General features: G+C 29.4%; 1 protein-coding gene across 6 annotated transcripts in view; it reads left to right on the forward strand.

Moving 5' to 3' along the window:
* The first annotated feature begins 12,051 nt into the window (after nt 1-12,051).
* Nucleotides 12,052-18,001, forward strand: part of LOC129917229 (sodium/potassium-transporting ATPase subunit beta-2) — a 57,506-nt gene continuing 51,556 nt past the window's right edge. Inside the window, exons 1-2 of one of the 6 annotated variants that reach the window (XM_055997646.1) lie at nt 12,052-12,219; nt 16,131-16,398. In XM_055997646.1, coding sequence (XP_055853621.1) covers nt 16,269-16,398 — 130 coding nt within the window. In that variant the 5' untranslated portion in view covers nt 12,052-12,219; nt 16,131-16,268. Of the gene's footprint in view, nt 12,220-14,451; nt 14,810-15,362; nt 15,572-16,130; nt 16,399-18,001 lie in introns of those variants that run through there. The other 5 variants (XM_055997645.1, XM_055997647.1, XM_055997650.1 and 2 more) reach the window with 5 other exon arrangements.

The raw sequence follows: 18,001 nt of genomic DNA on the forward strand, positions 1-18,001 counted from the left end.
TATACTTCTTATGTATAGTTAAGCTTTTCATAGGGTGAATTGAACTGCAATGCGGTAATTAGCATAATAAAGTATTAAGTTGGTTTTGTTGGTTTACATTTAAGTAAACTAAGAGAAAATCAATTTTTTAGTGGTTCAAGGATTTTGTTAATTTCTGTCTACTGCGGTCAACATAAACACAAGTCTGGTATAAATATCTTAATTAAATGATAAAATCAATTGATACATTTTTGCGATGTAAGCAAAGTGTTGTTTAATTAAAATATGTTCGAAATATGTTCCTGCTCTCATTTTGCTTCAAATTGTTCTTTGGAGTTTCCTCTTATCACTCACCGTTAAGAAAGTAAAAATATAATTTCAAACTTTCATATGAATCCCAAAAGTATGCAATTTTGTTAAAAAATAACTTGAGAAAAGTTGAAAGTCGAAACGGTGAGTGATACAAGAAAACTACAAATGAGCTTACGAATTTGATGAAAGTCTTTGTCTTTGTGTAAACTCTGTTTTCTGATGCGAAATAGAAATTTTCGTCGGTCTTCACAAGGACAACGATATCCATGCGGAGTCCCAACGGAAAAATATTCTCCAATTGCAAAACATAAATAATAAAAAAAAAAGCAAACACACATTTTGGAAAGGCATGTAATGACAAAACTGAACAACAAAAACAAACAAAAAACTCGAATGACAGACACAATTAATGTCCCTGGCAATTGTTTGAGTGCGAAGCAGAAGTGGAGATTTTTCAATTTTGCTGTGTCGAACAGCGTACATAACGAAAAGCAGAACGAAATTTTTTCGTTTACGATTTCGTTGTGCTACTTTTGTTTGGGATTTTTCGTTTCGCATCAGCAGCGTAACAGCAACATAAGCGAATAGATTTTCAAAAATCACTTTAAAAAAAAATCAATATTTTGAAAACGGGAACCTACTGATTTTTTCCCCTTTTTTGAGCATTAAGTGTTGAATAATATTTTCTTAAAAATGACATACACCTACCAACTGTTGTTTTGAAAAATTTTATAAAATTTTTAGTTTTAAAAAAATACAGCCGACTTCCTCTAAGTCGAACTCCCCCTAAGTCAAATTTCCCTCCATGTCGAGCTTTTTCACCATTTTCAATGAAAAATTTTAAAGAATTTTCTTCTAACTCGAACCGATTTTTCTGTCCCGTGAAAATTGGACTTAAAGGGAGGCGACTATTTAAAAAAAATAGAAATATTAGAATGCAACAAATTCGTTCAAGATTTTGTATAGTAGCTAAATATGTATCGTTGACAAAAAAGTATGATTCAGCCGAAAATGCTACTGAATACATAAGTGCATTTCTGAGAAAACTGCAATACTGGTCGGTTTTCATTTTTGATTTTATTTACCTCAAGAACCAAGCCTTTATTTAAAATGATTTTAACATACTTTTATAGAAAATTAATTTTTTTCATCAAAATTAGTTGGTAAAAACTTTAACTCAATTGTAACTTAAAATTGATGCAAAAAATATAAAAAAAAACTTGAGAATTTTATTTTTTTTTGTACTAAATTACATATTTTGTTTCTGAACTCGGACCTTCAAACTTTGCACTAATGATATAAAATAGAGGTTAAATCAATGATTTTATTTTTTTGTTAAAAAATGACAGAAATTTACTTTATAAAAAATTATCTCTTTTTCTTTATATTTGATTTATTTTAATAATCGGCATGTTTTGAACTTTCTAAGATAACTGAATAGAATCAATTGATCCAAATTCTAAAATTTGTTGAAATAAATCATTCCAATGGTTGGATATTTTTCCACAAAAGAGATTCGGTAAAATTATATGTGACTATTGCCAAAGAAATACAGCCATGAAACTGGTGTGAAGTTTTTTTTTTTTTTTTGAAGTGAAAACTTCTTTAGTATCGTAGTGATTTGAAACAAGATGAAACGAAAACGCGACACGAACATTCATCTTGTTATAACTTTTTAATTTCCATAGATATGTAGATGAATGAAATTTGTACTGTAAATAGGTAATTAAATAAACTATAAATGTGCAAAATTTCAATTAATATCATATTCAAAATTCTGAGATAACGGTAAAAAGATGTTCTTTTTCTACACACGTTATATCTTTTGATTTAGTGCACATACAAATTTGATTTAACTTTAATACGCATGCTGATAACATAACCTTTCATTTGATATATCACAATTAACTGTTTGAGCTCTACAAGTTGCACAATCTTAAATTGAAAATTTTGAAAAATACCTCAAAACATCACCTGTAGAGATCTGTTGACGATGACCAGTTTAGGAAGTACCGTAATCTCAGCTTGAAATTTCGACATAGTTGGCTTTAAAAAATTCTTATTTTTTTTCTAGGCATGGTAGAAATATGATTCATACGTCATATAAAAGGTGAAATAACCTTTCAGATGATATAAAATTTACTATAGGTAGTTATTTAAAAAAATATATTTAATGGTGTTAAAAGAGAAAAAAATATTGATTTTTTGCGTTTTTGATGAAAAGTGATTTGGTTTGAAAAAAAATAAGCTCTTTTTGTAGATGTTGTATAGACATGGACGATATAAATATTTTGATCTGAAACAATAAGCTTTCAGATGATATAAAATTAATATAAAGTAAATTTTACTGTTTCGTGGGCTATAGGTCTTGCTTGTATTTTCTAATGATTAAAGTTCGTACCAGTCGACGTTTCGGGTATGGATATACCCTTCTTCAGGACTCTAATTAATATAAATAAAAAATCTTAAATATATAAAACCAAACTAAAATATCTATACTTACAATATTAAAAACTTTTAACCTCTTAAGGTTTCTCAAAAAAGTGGTTTGTCAAAAACTGCTTAACTTTTTTTATATCAGTGATATTTCAAAAATTTCAATAATAGAATATCTTGAAAAAGACGTTTCACATTATTGAAATTTCAAAACAATCAAATTAAAAAATTTTCAATTTGATAAGAAATTCAAAAATTTGATAAGAAAAACAAAAACAAATCCTAACAAAAAATTCAAGTTAAAAATGTAGATAAAATCTAATCTAACATATTTCTTTGGACAAACTGACTATAAATATTGCTAAGTCCCTCACAATCTGATCTCCTATTAACAGTATTATCTGTATCTAAAATATGTAACATTTCTAGCAACATTCTTTTGCTATAGTGTTTTTCTGTTTGTAAAATGTCTACGTTATTAAAATCTAGCCTATGTCCTTCATCTATACAATGTAAAGCTAAAGCTGTTTTTTGAGAATGTCCACTATGTATATCTGATCTATGTCCGGCAATTCTATTCTTAAGTTTCTGCATTGAAGTACCTACATAAATTGAAGGGCAGTGGTTTGTTCCATCACCTAAATATAAATATAATAAAAACGCTATTGAATCAACATTTTAATCCTTTGGTTCGGACAAATTTAGCAACAAATGTTACACAGTTTTCATACAAAAGTGTTTTATACATTCCAAATCTTTCGAATAGGATGTTAAATGCCCCTATAAGGAATACATTAAGAACTTCTTTGTTTTCAAATTTAAAAGGTGAATTCTCCAAAAACGAAAAATCAGACATTGTATATAAAATAAAATGCTTAGGTGATGGAACAAACCACTGCCCTTCAATTTATGTAGGTACTTCAATGCAGAAACTTAAGAATAGAATTGCCGGACATAGATCAGATATACATAGTGGACATTCTCAAAAAAACAGCTTTAGCTTTACATTGTATAGATGAAGGACATAGGCTAGATTTTAATAACGTAGACATTTTACAAACAGAAAAACACTATAGCAAAAGAATGTTGCTAGAAATGTTACATATTTTAGATACAGATAATACTGTTAAAAGGAGATCAGATTGTGAGGGACTTAGCAATATTTATAGTCAGTTTGTCCAAAGAAATATGTTAGATTAGATTTTATCTACATTTTTAACTTGAATTTTTTGTTAGGATTTGTTTTTGTTTTTCTTATCAAATTTTTGAATTTCTTATCAAATTGAAAATTTTTTAATTTGATTGTTTTGAAATTTCAATAATGTGAAACGTCTTTTTCAAGATATTCTATTATTGAAATTTTTGAAATATCACTGATATAAAAAAAGTTAAGCAGTTTTTGACAAACCACTTTTTTGAGAAACCTTAAGAGGTTAAAAGTTTTTAATATTGTAAGTATAGATATTTTAGTTTGGTTTTATATATTTAAGATTTTTTATTTATATTAATTAGAGTCCTGAAGAAGGGTATATCCATACCCGAAACGTCGACTGGTACGAACTTTAATCATTAGAAAATACAAGCAAGACCTATAACCCACGAAACAGTAAAATTTACTTTACTTTCAAAAAGGTCACGAAATAAGGAATAATTAAAATTAATATAGGTTATCATATAAAAAACATGTATTTAAAGGAGATAGAATAAAAAATAGGTAGATTTTTTTTTTTAAGTTTCACTTCTACCACGTGTGAATTGCACACATGACTTTTTTTTTTTTTAAATCGTATGTGTGGTCATAGAGGTATTACGGTGTGAAGTGTACGTCCAATTATTTGGTATCAAATGAAAGGTTATGTCATTCATTACCTTTTGTTTTATGATAAAAAAAGCAAAGTAGGTATTAGTTTTGAGAAACAGTCCAATAAAAAAATAATATAATTTGCTTCCTAAAGGTTTTTTTTTTTTATGTTCAATCGAGAGTGTTGCTCACAACTAATCTCATTGCTTACTTTTCTAAAGCTGAATTTTGATTTTTATATTATTTGTGTCTTTAATATTTTCATTATTTACTTTATACAAAACAGCATTGGTAAAGTTTTTGTTTTCTCGGAAACACCAACAATTCATGCAGGAAAAAAAGACGTTTTCGTTGTCACAACATTTACATCTTTTTAATTTTTGGTGTATATTTGAGCAGTAAAACTCTTTTTAATATTTTGTTCCCATATTAACGATGTCACCATAGAAATAGTAAACAACTTACTCACTTGTTTTTTTTTTTATGTTTGCTACGTTTTTATTCAACCTTGGATGATTTGTGGTTTGTGGGCTGTGGTTATTTTTAAGATTTGATGAATTAAATTGAGTTCTCTATAATTTGTTCTCCATTTCGGTTTAAGATTTGTCTTTTTTTTTAATTAGATCCTTGTATTGACGTCTTTGACCATCCCTTTATTAGATGTATCTATGAATGATTTTATGGGTCACTGTGACGTATGCGTAACATTTTTTTTATATTTAATTATTACAAAATATTTAAAATTATGTTCATCTTCATATTAATGGAAGTTGAAAATTCTACATTTGACTTGTAAACATTCGATGTATGTTTAAAAAGTAAGGTGAACTTTAAAAAAGGATTAGTGTGGGATAGCTTCAGTCGATTTTCGTTTAATTTTTGTTTATTATGTTAATGCAATCTAACTTAAATTAGTTCACAACTCCAAATATATTTAATTTATTTGTATGTGTAAGTGAAGTGTTTTACAATTTCCTGTTTAAAAAAAAGAAAGATGTGACTGAAAAAATGGAATTGAATGCATAAAATGCTTATGACTGGTAGTTAGCCAGTGTTAGTGTTTATTGTTAAAATTGTTTTTTTCCGAGTGTGTATAATCGTTTTGGATAAAAGACAAGTAGCTGTGACTGTGCACTTTTTGAAAATATTGATTGATTTTCTAATTGAGGTTAACCTTTTCAAACATTTTTTGCAAATTCAATAAAAAGGATTATACCTTAAATGTTGGCGTTACTGTTTTTTTCATCAGCAGTCCTCATTGCAAATAATTAAAATGAGTCGTCAGTGGTTTTGAATATCTTCGAATCCATTGTAAAAAAATATAATGATTAACTCAGTTTCAAACAATCTCCCACAAATAACCACCTTAACATTCCTTTCAACTTTTGATTTTCCATAATTATGACAAACTAATTAAACCAAACCACCTTCTACACTATAAATTCAACACAACCACTTTCAGCCAATCTGTCTCAACTTTAAATGCCTATGTATTCGTATATATACCTACACCACTCTTCACTTAATTGCCTATTCATTCTCAGTCATTATTCATCAACAATTTAACATCAAACCTATTATATCGAGAGTATAGCAGAATAATTAAACATCAAAACAACCACACTTTTCTGTCGTCCCAAAACCCTTTTTCACATTCAAATTACCTACCCACGTTACGCAATATACGCAAAAATTTTATACAAAACAAAAACCGACTGATTATTCCGCAGTCATAGTTTTTTATCCTGTCATAACTACCTTCGTTAAGCAAACAATTGACGAAAGTGACAAAGAAGAAATTAGTGACAAAAAAAATTGTGACGAAGGCAAAAAACAATCCTTTGGCATTAAACGAACTCAAAAAAAAATGAGAAATTTAAATTTTATCTTAGGAATTATAAAAACTCGCATAATACCTATATACACAAAAGATATAATGTCTTGTATGCCTGAGACTTGTTGTCAGTGGCATCTTCCAACAATGCCGCCCTGAGCTTTAATTTTGTTTTAATTCCTTCGCAAGAGACAACAGCTGAATTGGAATTCCCATTCTCCAAACCACCAACAGCGCCCCACCACCCTTAGCAATTATTTTTAAATTTCCTTCCAAGGACAACAGCTATGCAAATCGTACACTCACTCAAACACTAAACATCCCTTTCTACAAACACACAGACCGGCCTCCTCTCATTCTCCCCCAGAAAACCACAGTTTTGATGTAGCTAACGGCAGCAGTACCAGCTACCAGCAGGAATTCATCTTCGTTCTTACGTCCTCAGTTCTTGAGTCCTGAGAGTCCTGATATGACAATACAAATGTTGTACTACACATCTAGATGGAGCCATAAAGTGTAAAATCATGTTAGTCGACACTCGATAGTCCTTGTAGAGCTAAATCAAATTCAGGATGAGGCAAAGGCAGGCTCGGCACACTCCCCTACCATATCAAAATGACAGGCAGGAAAAAAAAAAACTTTATCGCAAGGCGTGGGAGAATAGATTTCTTGATTTGCCTATACAACTTTTGACAACGTAACAGCTGAGGTATGACGTAATACTGTAAAGGGGTCGTGAGAGCCTGAGGAAGACTTTGTGAAGCGACTTGCCCCAGCATCACGTGGTGTTCGTGTTAGAGAAGAATAAAAAAAATAATTCCACTCTCCGAGAGTAGAAGAAGAATCTGAACCAATTCGAAAATGTCTAAAACGCGCAAAACGATTTTCCGAAACAAAGGCTGGAATTTGCCAGCCTTCCTTTTGCGTACGCAGGCGGCCAAGTCGTGTAACCTAAAACGAGGTCGTTCTCAATTTGTACTTCTTATTTTTTTTTTTTTGCTGTTCATTTTTTTGATTTTCTTTGTTCGTCATTTCTATTTATCTTATACCTACACACTCTGCCTCTGGACAACAGATTTTGATTACCGTTATGGGAAATATTGTATATATTTTCAAAAAAGCAACCCTTTAAATATACAATTCTTGGGGGCTTATCCTCGTTAAGACTTTTTTTTTAAATGTCAAGCGCATGTTCGGAACTTGAACAATACTCAACTTTTCTCTTCCTATAGTTGAGGTATAGAAGAGGTACCTAGGGTATGAGCTCGTATATCGATGTATTCACGTGCCTTGTTCGTTTTATAGGCTTGAAGATGCATAACCACCACCATTAGGTTATACTCTCTTGCTCTCTCTATTCTTTTTCTAGTTAATAGAGAAAAGTATAAAAAAAGAAAAAAAAAAGGATGAAAAAAATGACCACGAAGAAACTATTTTCAGTATGTCGCCGCTCATCCGCCCGTTGTTCGCCGCATCGAATAAATCAATAATCAAGTTTTGTAATCTCCGTTATTTTTTGGAGGAAACATGCGCGTGGAAGATGGAATGAGCCAGTATAGGAATTTTGAAATTCCAGAATAGACGCAAAATGAACCCTTTGAATTTATTTCGAATTTAGGTAATTCCAGAAATTGGAAACGTTAGCGGTTTCTAAGATGGGAAGTAGGTATCTATAGCAAAGATGAGATTGTCAAACTGTTTTGCAATTATTTGAAAATGATTGTTGTCTTCTATTTTTCCTATGATACCTCACGGTGGTCTTAAAAACGCGGCAGGTTTTATAAAAATGGATCCCAAAAGTAATGATGCAGATTTGTTCGAAATGATCTCAGGATTCCAAATTTGTAAGTTTCAAAATCGTACCTGATCCCTTTTTTGAGTTACAGGCATTATACATATATATACATTTGACTTGCAATGGAAAAAAAAATTAAACAAAAAACAAAAGCACTTTATAATGTCCTATACCTTTTTGGAAAGCTTAAATCAAATTCAAATTTAGATTTATTGAGACTTATTTTTGATTACATATACTCCTTTAATTTGATGTTTATTTGAAGTTGATTGAGTAAATAGTTTTTTAGAAATTTAATTTTAAAGTTATTATTTTAGAAAAAAATAATTTTTTTTCTTTCAGTTTATTTTATTCAATTGTTTTTAATAAAGTATAACATTTTTTTATACAAATCAATGCTCACATTGATTTTAAGTCAAAAACGAAAAACCCCATATTTAAAAGTTTCTTAGTTTTAGAGATTTAAGGAAAAATGTATCTTTTCTCCAAATTTTTTTTTTAGCTTTTTTTAATTTTTTTTTTCAAATTAAAAAAAAATAGCCTCAAATCAAATGGAAAAAAGGTCACTGTAACACGCTGCTGATCAGGACGTCTTCTTTTTTTTTTTAAATTAACGCGAAAAATCAACGTGGATTCATGAAAAATGGCTCTCACGATGAAAATCGAGAAGAGGTTTTGTGGTCCCTGAGGACCTTAGCTGTCCTGAAATCTATGTAATATGGGATATTTTTCTGTTATACGTAACATTATAACTCTTACATTTCAAAAATAGTCCTGAAATATTCAGAACGTAATAAAAATAACTTTAAAATATATAAAAATTAAAAAAAAAAATACAAAACAAATGGGAAAAAAAACATTTAAAAAAACACAAAAAATTAACAACAAATCTCAAAAAAGTTGCCAAAATACCACTTCGTTCTTGGGATTGATTCTGAGTCACACTTAGTGTGATTAGAACTTACAAATCTGTTGATTAAATAACCATTATACACATTTTTCCTTAGGAACAAATGAACCAATAATAAAAGTGCCTATCTTTTCTTTCCATTTTTAAAAAACTAGAATAGTTTTTTTCATCTATTTTTAAGGATTTGACTAAGAACTAAATAGAACATTCAATTTTGAAAAAAACTTGGTACCTTGTAATTCAAAGGTAAAAAAATTAACATAAATACAAAAATTATTATTTTTTTTTTTAATTTTGACTTTGAAATTAAATTTCTCAAAAACTATTAACTCAATCAACTTCAAATAAACATCAAATTCAAGGAGTATATTTTAGCTTTCCAAAAAGGTATAGGACATTATAATGTGCTTTTGTTTTTTGTTTAATTTTTTTTTCCATTGCAAGTCAAATGTATATACAGGGTGTCCCAAAAGTAATGGATCAAACGAAATATGCTGATAGGGGAACTCAAGGGCTCTCAGAATTTGGTAACTTGTTTATCCCAAATCCTTACGGTTTTCGATTTAAAAATAGCAAAAATAAAAACAAAAATAGAGGCTTTTGTTCAAAGAAAAATAAACAAATAACAGTTCTAGAAAATGTGTTTATTTTTGGTTGTTTTTTGTTCTGAAAAACCCTATTTTGTTGAATTCAAATTGTAATATTATGCGATCTCACTGCAACTTTGAGAACTTTTATACATTTTTGAAAACTAGAATAACAAGGCAACTTTTTAAAATAATAAACCATTTTCACACCGTACAAATTTTTTTTGCGGTGTTGCTCTCAAATAAAAGTTAGAAATTGATTTTTTATAAAACTTGAAACTGTTAGTTAATTTGCAGCGAAATGGCGTATGGGATAAAAAACATTTTGATTAATTAATTGTTCCTAATTATTTTCCAATGTTTTTGTAAAAGTATTTTAAAAAACAAGAATCAATAGTGGGCGCAGGAAGCAAAATACTGTTGCAAAGTAGGGATTTTTCGAAGTTTCGCAAGAATTGCATTAAATCGAAAACCGTAAGGATTTGGGATGAACAAGTTACCAAATTCTGAGAGCCCTTAAGTTCCCCTATCAGCATATTTCGTTTGATCCATTACTTTTGGGACACCCTGTATATGTATAATGCCTGTAACTCAAAAAAGGGATCAGGTACGATTTTGAAAATCACAAATTTGGAATCCGAGATCATTTCGAACAAATTTGCATCATTACTTTTGGGATCCATTTTTATAAAACCTGCCGCGTTTTCAAGACCACCGTGACCTTATCATAAGAAAAATAGTAGAAGACAAATCTTGAACGTTGAAATAGCAAACTTGCACGGAGAAAAAAGACCACTTAAAATACAGCGAACTCCACATTAAATTAAGCGGATTTCCGCACGGTTTTTCGCCAAGATGACTTCCGTACCTTAATTTCAACGGAAATGTACTTATTTTCTTGAATGTGCAAATGTAAAAGAAATCCACTTAATTTAACGGGAAAATCGTCTTATTTTTATCGACTTCCAAAAAGGAGGAGGCATTCAATTCGTCTGTTTCTTTTTTTTTTTATGTTTGTTACATCATAACTTTGGATTGAGTGAACCAATTTTGATAATTGTTTTTGTATTGGAAAGCTGGGGCCTGCAACCTGCAATTTCGTTCAGTTTTGGCTATATAAACTATGAAAAAAAAACCATAAAACTCAGTTTTGATCCATGGAAGTCGGTTTTGTTTTTTTTTTTTTTGATAAAAATGATTATTATATGGAAATATGTGGGTTGGGGTAACATTCTGCAGGGGTCAAAATTCTTTTGTAAAATTCAACTTTCAAGTTTCTGCTTTTTCCTGTTTTGCAAAATTCTGCAAAAAAAAATAAAATTTTTTAACTTCTTTAAATTATCTTCTCTCAAAATTTGCTTATTCCAGATTCCTTACTTAAGAGTAGGTACCTATACTTTGTCAATTTTTGTAAAATTGAATTACTTTGATTGATGAAGTGTATTTTTGTTTAGTAAAAGAATTATTCTATGAAAAAAAAAAAAAAAAACAGATTTAGCAGAATTGTTTGGTTAAAAAAAATGATGGCAGAATTTTGAAAAACAGAATTTTTAAAGACCAAAGAGAAAAAAACAGAATTTTGTAGTCAGACTTTTGCCCCTCTCCCGAAAAATGTATTTTAATAAAAAAAATATATGGTACCTACCAAATAGTTTTTTATAAAAAAATTAAAATAAAAAAGTTCAGTTAGGTATAATTTGCGAAAATGGAATGCGTAAAAGATTCCGAAATGTAATTGTTTTGTAAAATAGTCTTCAATCTGTTAAATTTGAATTGTTTTTTCGGAAGTTTTTTCATGAAGTGAATGAATATTTTAGCATATTTCCATAGAAAGTTTAACGCTGTACATATTTACAAAAAAGCCTGCAGTGATTTTCAGGCCTCAAAAGTTATTCAATGTACTCCAACTCGATACCTAAATCCTATTTAAAATGTAATTAATTGTTCAATTTTCTTCCGTTATTGAGCATTTTGGCTCCTTAAAATTAAATTTGAGACGTATCTTATGTGTTAGCTCTTTGAATTCATGATAAGTTGAACATCGGCCATGAATAATAATTAAAAAAAAAAAAACAGGATAATGTTTGACCCAACAGTGGATTTTCATTCTCAAATAAACATCTATTATTTTTGTTATCAATTTCTAAACCACAAAAATGGTACTAGCGTATCTGCTATGAAAGCTTTATATAAAGCTTTAGAGATTAAAATTAAAATTCAGATAATATTTTTGGATTTTTGTATGTACTTGCACATGCACATACATTATGAACACAGTTTTAATCTTGGAAGCAAATAAAATTCTTTTCAACAGAAAAACTTTAGTGTCAAAGTACCTATTAAAACATCAATCTAGGTACTTGTTCTTTAAATGTAACAAAAAAAGCATATAAAAATAATAAATTGGAAAAATGTCATTTCTAAATTTGTTGTTTATTTGATTTCTGTTAAAATATTTTATTTTCTGTAATGAATTACATATATATGAAACTAAAAGGCATCAAAAGTTAAGAAGCAGCACAGATTAGAGAAGATATACCATTTGAAGAACTCAGTTTGACCCATGTAAGTAAAAAATTTGTTGCTGTCAGTTTAAATTGTTAAACAAAATAATGTTGATACTCGCATTTATGCAGTCCTTTAGCACAGTACTGTGGTCTTTAAAGACCTTAAGATATCCACATTGTATTTTTAAATAATCATACCATAAAATTCTACATACAGGGTGTCCGTATGTACATAGTTAAAATAATTTATTAAATTAATAGGATTTTTTTGCACTTTGGTACCAATAACTTCCTAGTAACTCTAGATTCGATAAAAACTTTTACCATTCTGCAATCCCCTTTGAATGCGCATATTCTTAAAAAAGTTGGCCACCTATGTTCCTATGGATTTTTTTTATACCACAGGTATTTGAAAATTTTCATAAAAATTTTTTTTTCACATTTTGCACCGAAAAACAAATTTCAAAATTTTTTTAAAGAAAAGATGCAACAGTTATAAAAACTTTTAACTTCTTATGTAGAGAGCCAATTACTGTAGAAAATTATAAAAATAAGAAATTTATAAAATTCATTCATTCGTGGTTGTGGTTAAAGAAAACGTAAGATGATGAAATTTAAAGTACACTGAACGAAAAAAAGCTAATATTTTCTAAACTGGTTGCGATACAAACTTTTTCTATTCGGTTTCAGAACAGTCAAAAGTGCACCTATCAGCCATTTCAGGCTTATCCATTTTCTACCGGACACCCTGTATATCTAAATTTATTTTTTAGTGATTTTAATGGAGTTGTGTCTTAAAATTTTATGCTAATAATTTGTTGTTTAAAAGTTGTTGCTAGAAAATTTAGTACTAAAATTTTAAAGTTTAAAGTGGGGTCACTGTGGCGTATGTGGAACATTTAATTCAAGCGAAAAATTAAACCTTTTTCTTTAGCTTACTTAATAATAAAACCAAATTGATTTTATCACTGACCTTTTGAATGATATAAATGCAATTCGTTGCTGCCGCTGCATTAGCTAAGAAATAGTGTTAGCGAGCGACTTTAATCGGTTTAACTCAATAGCATTTGATAGGAATTCGAAAATTAACCTACAATTTTATAAAAATACTGGCTCAGATAGACTTAAGGGAATTCAGTTTCAACTCTTGATGAGATCGAGAGGCATGTAGATAAATTGATTGCATTCAATTGTTTATCCTGTTCAACCTTTCACAAGCCCAAGGGGGAGGGGGAGGGGGAAGACCCTTTTATGGATTTTTGTTAATTTTCAAAACTAATCGAATTACAATGGATTTGAATGCCAACCTAAATAAAATGCATGACTGGATCGCATGTTCTTGATCTTATGGAAGTAGTTTCTTAGAATGTTAAAGCTTGTAATAGTATTCAAAAAGAATAGTTTTATTTTAATTTTATCATTTGTTTTATAAAAAATGTAAAAAAAAGGCATTAAAATTGTATTTAATACATATTACGAAAATAAATGGTTTTAACCTCGAAAACGTTATGTTTAGTAATTCTTTGCGGAATGACTTTTCAAAAGGGTATAAAAACACCTTATGTCATTTTACAGAATATCGAAAAAATTAAAATTGCGATTTTGTGTTAAAATGTAGAGAACAGAACTAAACTGCAAACTTAGTTTGAAAAAAATTAAAAGTGATTTTATCCGTTTTTGAAAAATCACTCCTCATTTATGGAATCCAGCTCAAGATATTTTCGAATTAGCGAAGTAAAAAAATAGGCCTGATCTTAACGGTGCTGAAATTTGGTTTGTCATAGTTGCTTTCTCCGACTCAAGACTTTCTTTATTATAATTTCCAAATTTAGTGCGACTAACTATATTTACCAACTTTTAGTGAATTTTAAACAGAAACTTATTTGAAAACCATTTCCACAGTTTTCGATGCACTGTTACCATGATGTTACACTCGCAACATCAATTCATTTCTTCTAATATCGGTACTATATTCCAAAGCTTCCAGTTCCCAACAACCCCTATCACCACAACCAGATAATATATCGATTCACTCCACAATCATCACCCAAACAACAACAAAAAAATTCTTTCACTTGAGACTGCTTGTCTATGTATACCATCGCTCCACCCCCTCTGGAATAATCAAGCTTACAAAAATAATAATACTTTTCATTCCAAAGCTTTTTTTTCTGCTAGCTTTCCAAATCCAACAATTTTTATATCTCTATCTATAAACTACACACATAAAAAAGCCAACCAAAATCCAACCGAACCGAGTACCTACGAAAAACTTTTCGCCGACTTCTTTCAGTAGCTGGGCTCCATCATTGGCATTTAAACTGTGGAAGTGGGACCGAACACAAACTAAAAAGAAAAATTACATTTTTCAAACAAAAAAAAAATATTTTCAAAAGAAAATAGAGACAATTTTTCATAATAGTTCCCCTTCTGCAGACAAAATCTAAGACATTCCCAAAAACTCAGTAAGTGGAATTAGTCAAATTCCTCCTTTCCGCGAGAAAAAGGAATAAATCTTCAAAGAAAAAAAGTCCTGTGAGCGAAAAAAAAGGAAAATCTAAAAAAAAAAATGGAAAATTCCGGTTGATAAAGACTCTAGTGAAGTTTTATTTTGTGGTGTTTAAGTTGCGTGAGTGATTTGTTGCTGGGTAATTTTTTTCAAAAAAAAAAATTAATATCTTGTGAGATAAAAAAAAAGATATTAACTAACTTTCGAGAAATAAAAATGATTTTGTAACAATTTTCTTGACTTGTACATTTTTTTTCTTTTCTCAACATTATTATGTGCGCGGACATGGAAAAAGGACACTTACAAAAATAATCCTCCTCACTCTCTTTCTCTCTGCGTGAATTAAATGTGTGTCAGAGAGAAAAGGACGAAGAGTTAAACATTTCAATTATCTTACATAAAATCCAGAAAGAGAAAGAAGTCAGCGAGATAGAATATATAGGCCTGTTTCAGAAAAAGGGTATACTAAAATAATAGAAATATCCTTGAAGGACCTACACTTTTTTTATATCTCTCCCTTCACCAGCCCTTCAAATATATTTACTTGGTGGTTTTTCGAAGAAATTCTCAAAAGCTTTAAAGCTTTTGTTTTTTTGTTCGAGTTAAAGCTTTTTGAGTGAGCTTTTCTCTTTGTTCCATGAAAATTATTAAGGCTTTTCAGGTCCTTTTTCTCTCTTTTTCGTTTTGGGCTATCAGTAGAAGAGAAACTACAAACACAGACAGACACACACACATGCATACATTGACATAGCTTCTAGTACTTGAGAGGTGAACGGCGAAGAAAAACCGTTTTACGGCAAATTGAAGGCCCCCGCAAAACAAGTTACATAACGGTCAATCGAAAAAGTCGTCGAGTTGTGTGGTGTGCCTGCTGACAATAGACATTAACGGTGAATGATGTGTAAATTTTCTACAAAAAAAAATCATTTAATCTTGTTTCCTTTTTAATTAAATACTTTTCCTAAACATTTTGAGTGTCCTTTTTCCGAAATAAAAGAAATTTTTCTCCGAGTAAAAAAAAGAACAAGCAAAAAAGTGCCTGTGACTGAAAAAGTGTAACACTGAGATTTCATAATCAAAGAAAAAAAAAAAGGATCTATTGATTTGTGATTTTGAATCAAAAACGAAAAAGACTTTTAAGGACGATTTTGTGTTAAAACGATTACATTTTTTTTTTTCAAAAAATTCCCTCTATCTCTTCTTCCTCTTTTTTTTCAGGATAAGTGTTTTCTGACAAAATTCTTCTATTCTTCTTTTTTCCCATACAATCACACATTTATATATCTCGAAGGGATATAGAGAAATTGCAAGTGTATTGGTTCATCCTGAACAGTAAATTTAAAAAATTTCCAACAACTTATCACAAAAAATTACAAAAAAAAAGGAAGAAAAGATTAAAGAGGATTATTTTTATTTTGTGGTCGTTCTTTATAACATTTTCTTCTAAACTTTTCCTTCAGCCGTCGTTGTTGCCTATCCCTAAATATCCGGAAATCCCTATTATTGGAAAGTTGAATATTAAATAAAGGACAATTATAACTTTATTCTAAGAAATAGACATACATTTAAAAAAGAACAAAAAAAAAACCTAATTCAAAATGGCCGATAAGAAAATAGCTGAACAATATTATTCACCTCCCGTGAAAATGGGCAAATGGGAGGGTTTCAGAACATTCCTATGGAACAGTGAAACTAGTCAATGCCTTGGACGGACAGGATCCAGTTGGGGTAAGTAATTAGTTATTAATTTTGTATATTTTCTTTCAAATTTCCCCAAAATTTTACTGAATTTCCCTTGAATTTATAAAATATCCCACAAAATTTCCCTTTGCTTAATTTTTTTCCTATCGTTATGTAAAAACTTATATTTTGATCAGAAAAGTATTATCAAACTTTTTAATTGCTAAAGTTTTCAAAAGGTTCATGGATTATGTAAAAGCATTAAAAAAAAGAAGAAGGACGAAAAAAGGACATTTCTTTTAACTGCTTTTTATAAATAGCACAAATAACTAAAATAAATCAATGAGCATTGTTGTTACGTCATGGTTTTTTGTATGAAACCAGGAAAGAGAGACATGATCCACAGTTAGAATTGTTATAGAGAGAAGGAGAAAGAGAGTGAGAAGACACACTTAAAAAGAAGAGAGAAACATAGAGAGAGAGAGAGAGAGCGAGAATCATAAAGGGCGAATAACTATGAGAAAATACCTTCCTCTACCATTAAGGGATATTTTCTTCAGAAAATTATCACACATAAAAAAAAAACATCCTATGGATTTTTCTAATAAATTAATTCCTAATTAAATGTAATGTCCACATTTACTTTAAAACTTTTTTTTTTGAAAGATTATTGTAATATCCTTTCGTAAAAGATCTTCCTGAATTAAGAAAATACTCAATATAATCTCTGGGAGGTTATTTCCTTTATGGAAATCCTTAGGTATAAGTATACCTCGTTTTTGTTGGAATTTCTTCTTTTGAGAAAATTTTCAACGTTATGTAACATCATGTAGGGCAAAAATGTAAAAAAAAAAAAAGAATAGGTAGAGGTTGTTAAGAGATTTAGGGAAAACTATAGATGAGTTTTTGTAATACAATTTCATCGTTATTTGGATTTATTTGATTTGATTTTGAAGTTCAAGAAAATTTTTTGAGGAAATTTTGTGTTCAGTTGAAGATTTTTGAAATCTTGAGGTACTAACCAATTGGTCTTATTGCCTAGAGAATTTTTTTCTATTCAGAAAAAAGGGCGTGTTTGTTGTTTTTTTAGTAGTAACAGAAATGTTTAAAATATTTACTCATTTGTTTAAGATTTTTGTATTGATAAGATAAGGTTAGTATAAGAATGTTAACATTGGAAAGTCAAAAGAAGGTTAATGATCTGTTTATTCTTTCCAATAAATTAGAATATTTTTTTTGCGCACGGATACCAACACCAAAGAACGTATTTTTTTTTTTAAAATCCATTTTTTCATTTTGTAGCAGTTGCATACAAATTATACAACGGTTAATATTAATTTAAATTTTAAAACTAGTAGAATTTATTTTAATTTATTTCGCATAAAAAAGAAAGTACGAATCTTTGTAATAAATTTCGAAAGAAAAGAAGAATTTTTTGTAAAAACTAAAACTACAAAGATAATATTTAAAAGGTTAACGCACTTCTGAATCCATTCTTTTACCAATGACTCATTCAAAAGAATTTACCTAGTATGAGAAAAAATTGCATGCAAAGACTTGATGATTATGAAATACATATTTGTGCATGAATTTATGTAATTTGATCTTGGGAAGGTTACAAGCAATTTGTGTATTGGTTGTGCACAGAGAT

The sequence above is a fragment of the Episyrphus balteatus genome, chromosome 3 (genome assembly GCF_945859705.1).
Source record: "Episyrphus balteatus chromosome 3, idEpiBalt1.1, whole genome shotgun sequence".
In the NCBI taxonomy this organism is placed as follows: domain Eukaryota; kingdom Metazoa; phylum Arthropoda; class Insecta; order Diptera; family Syrphidae; genus Episyrphus; species Episyrphus balteatus.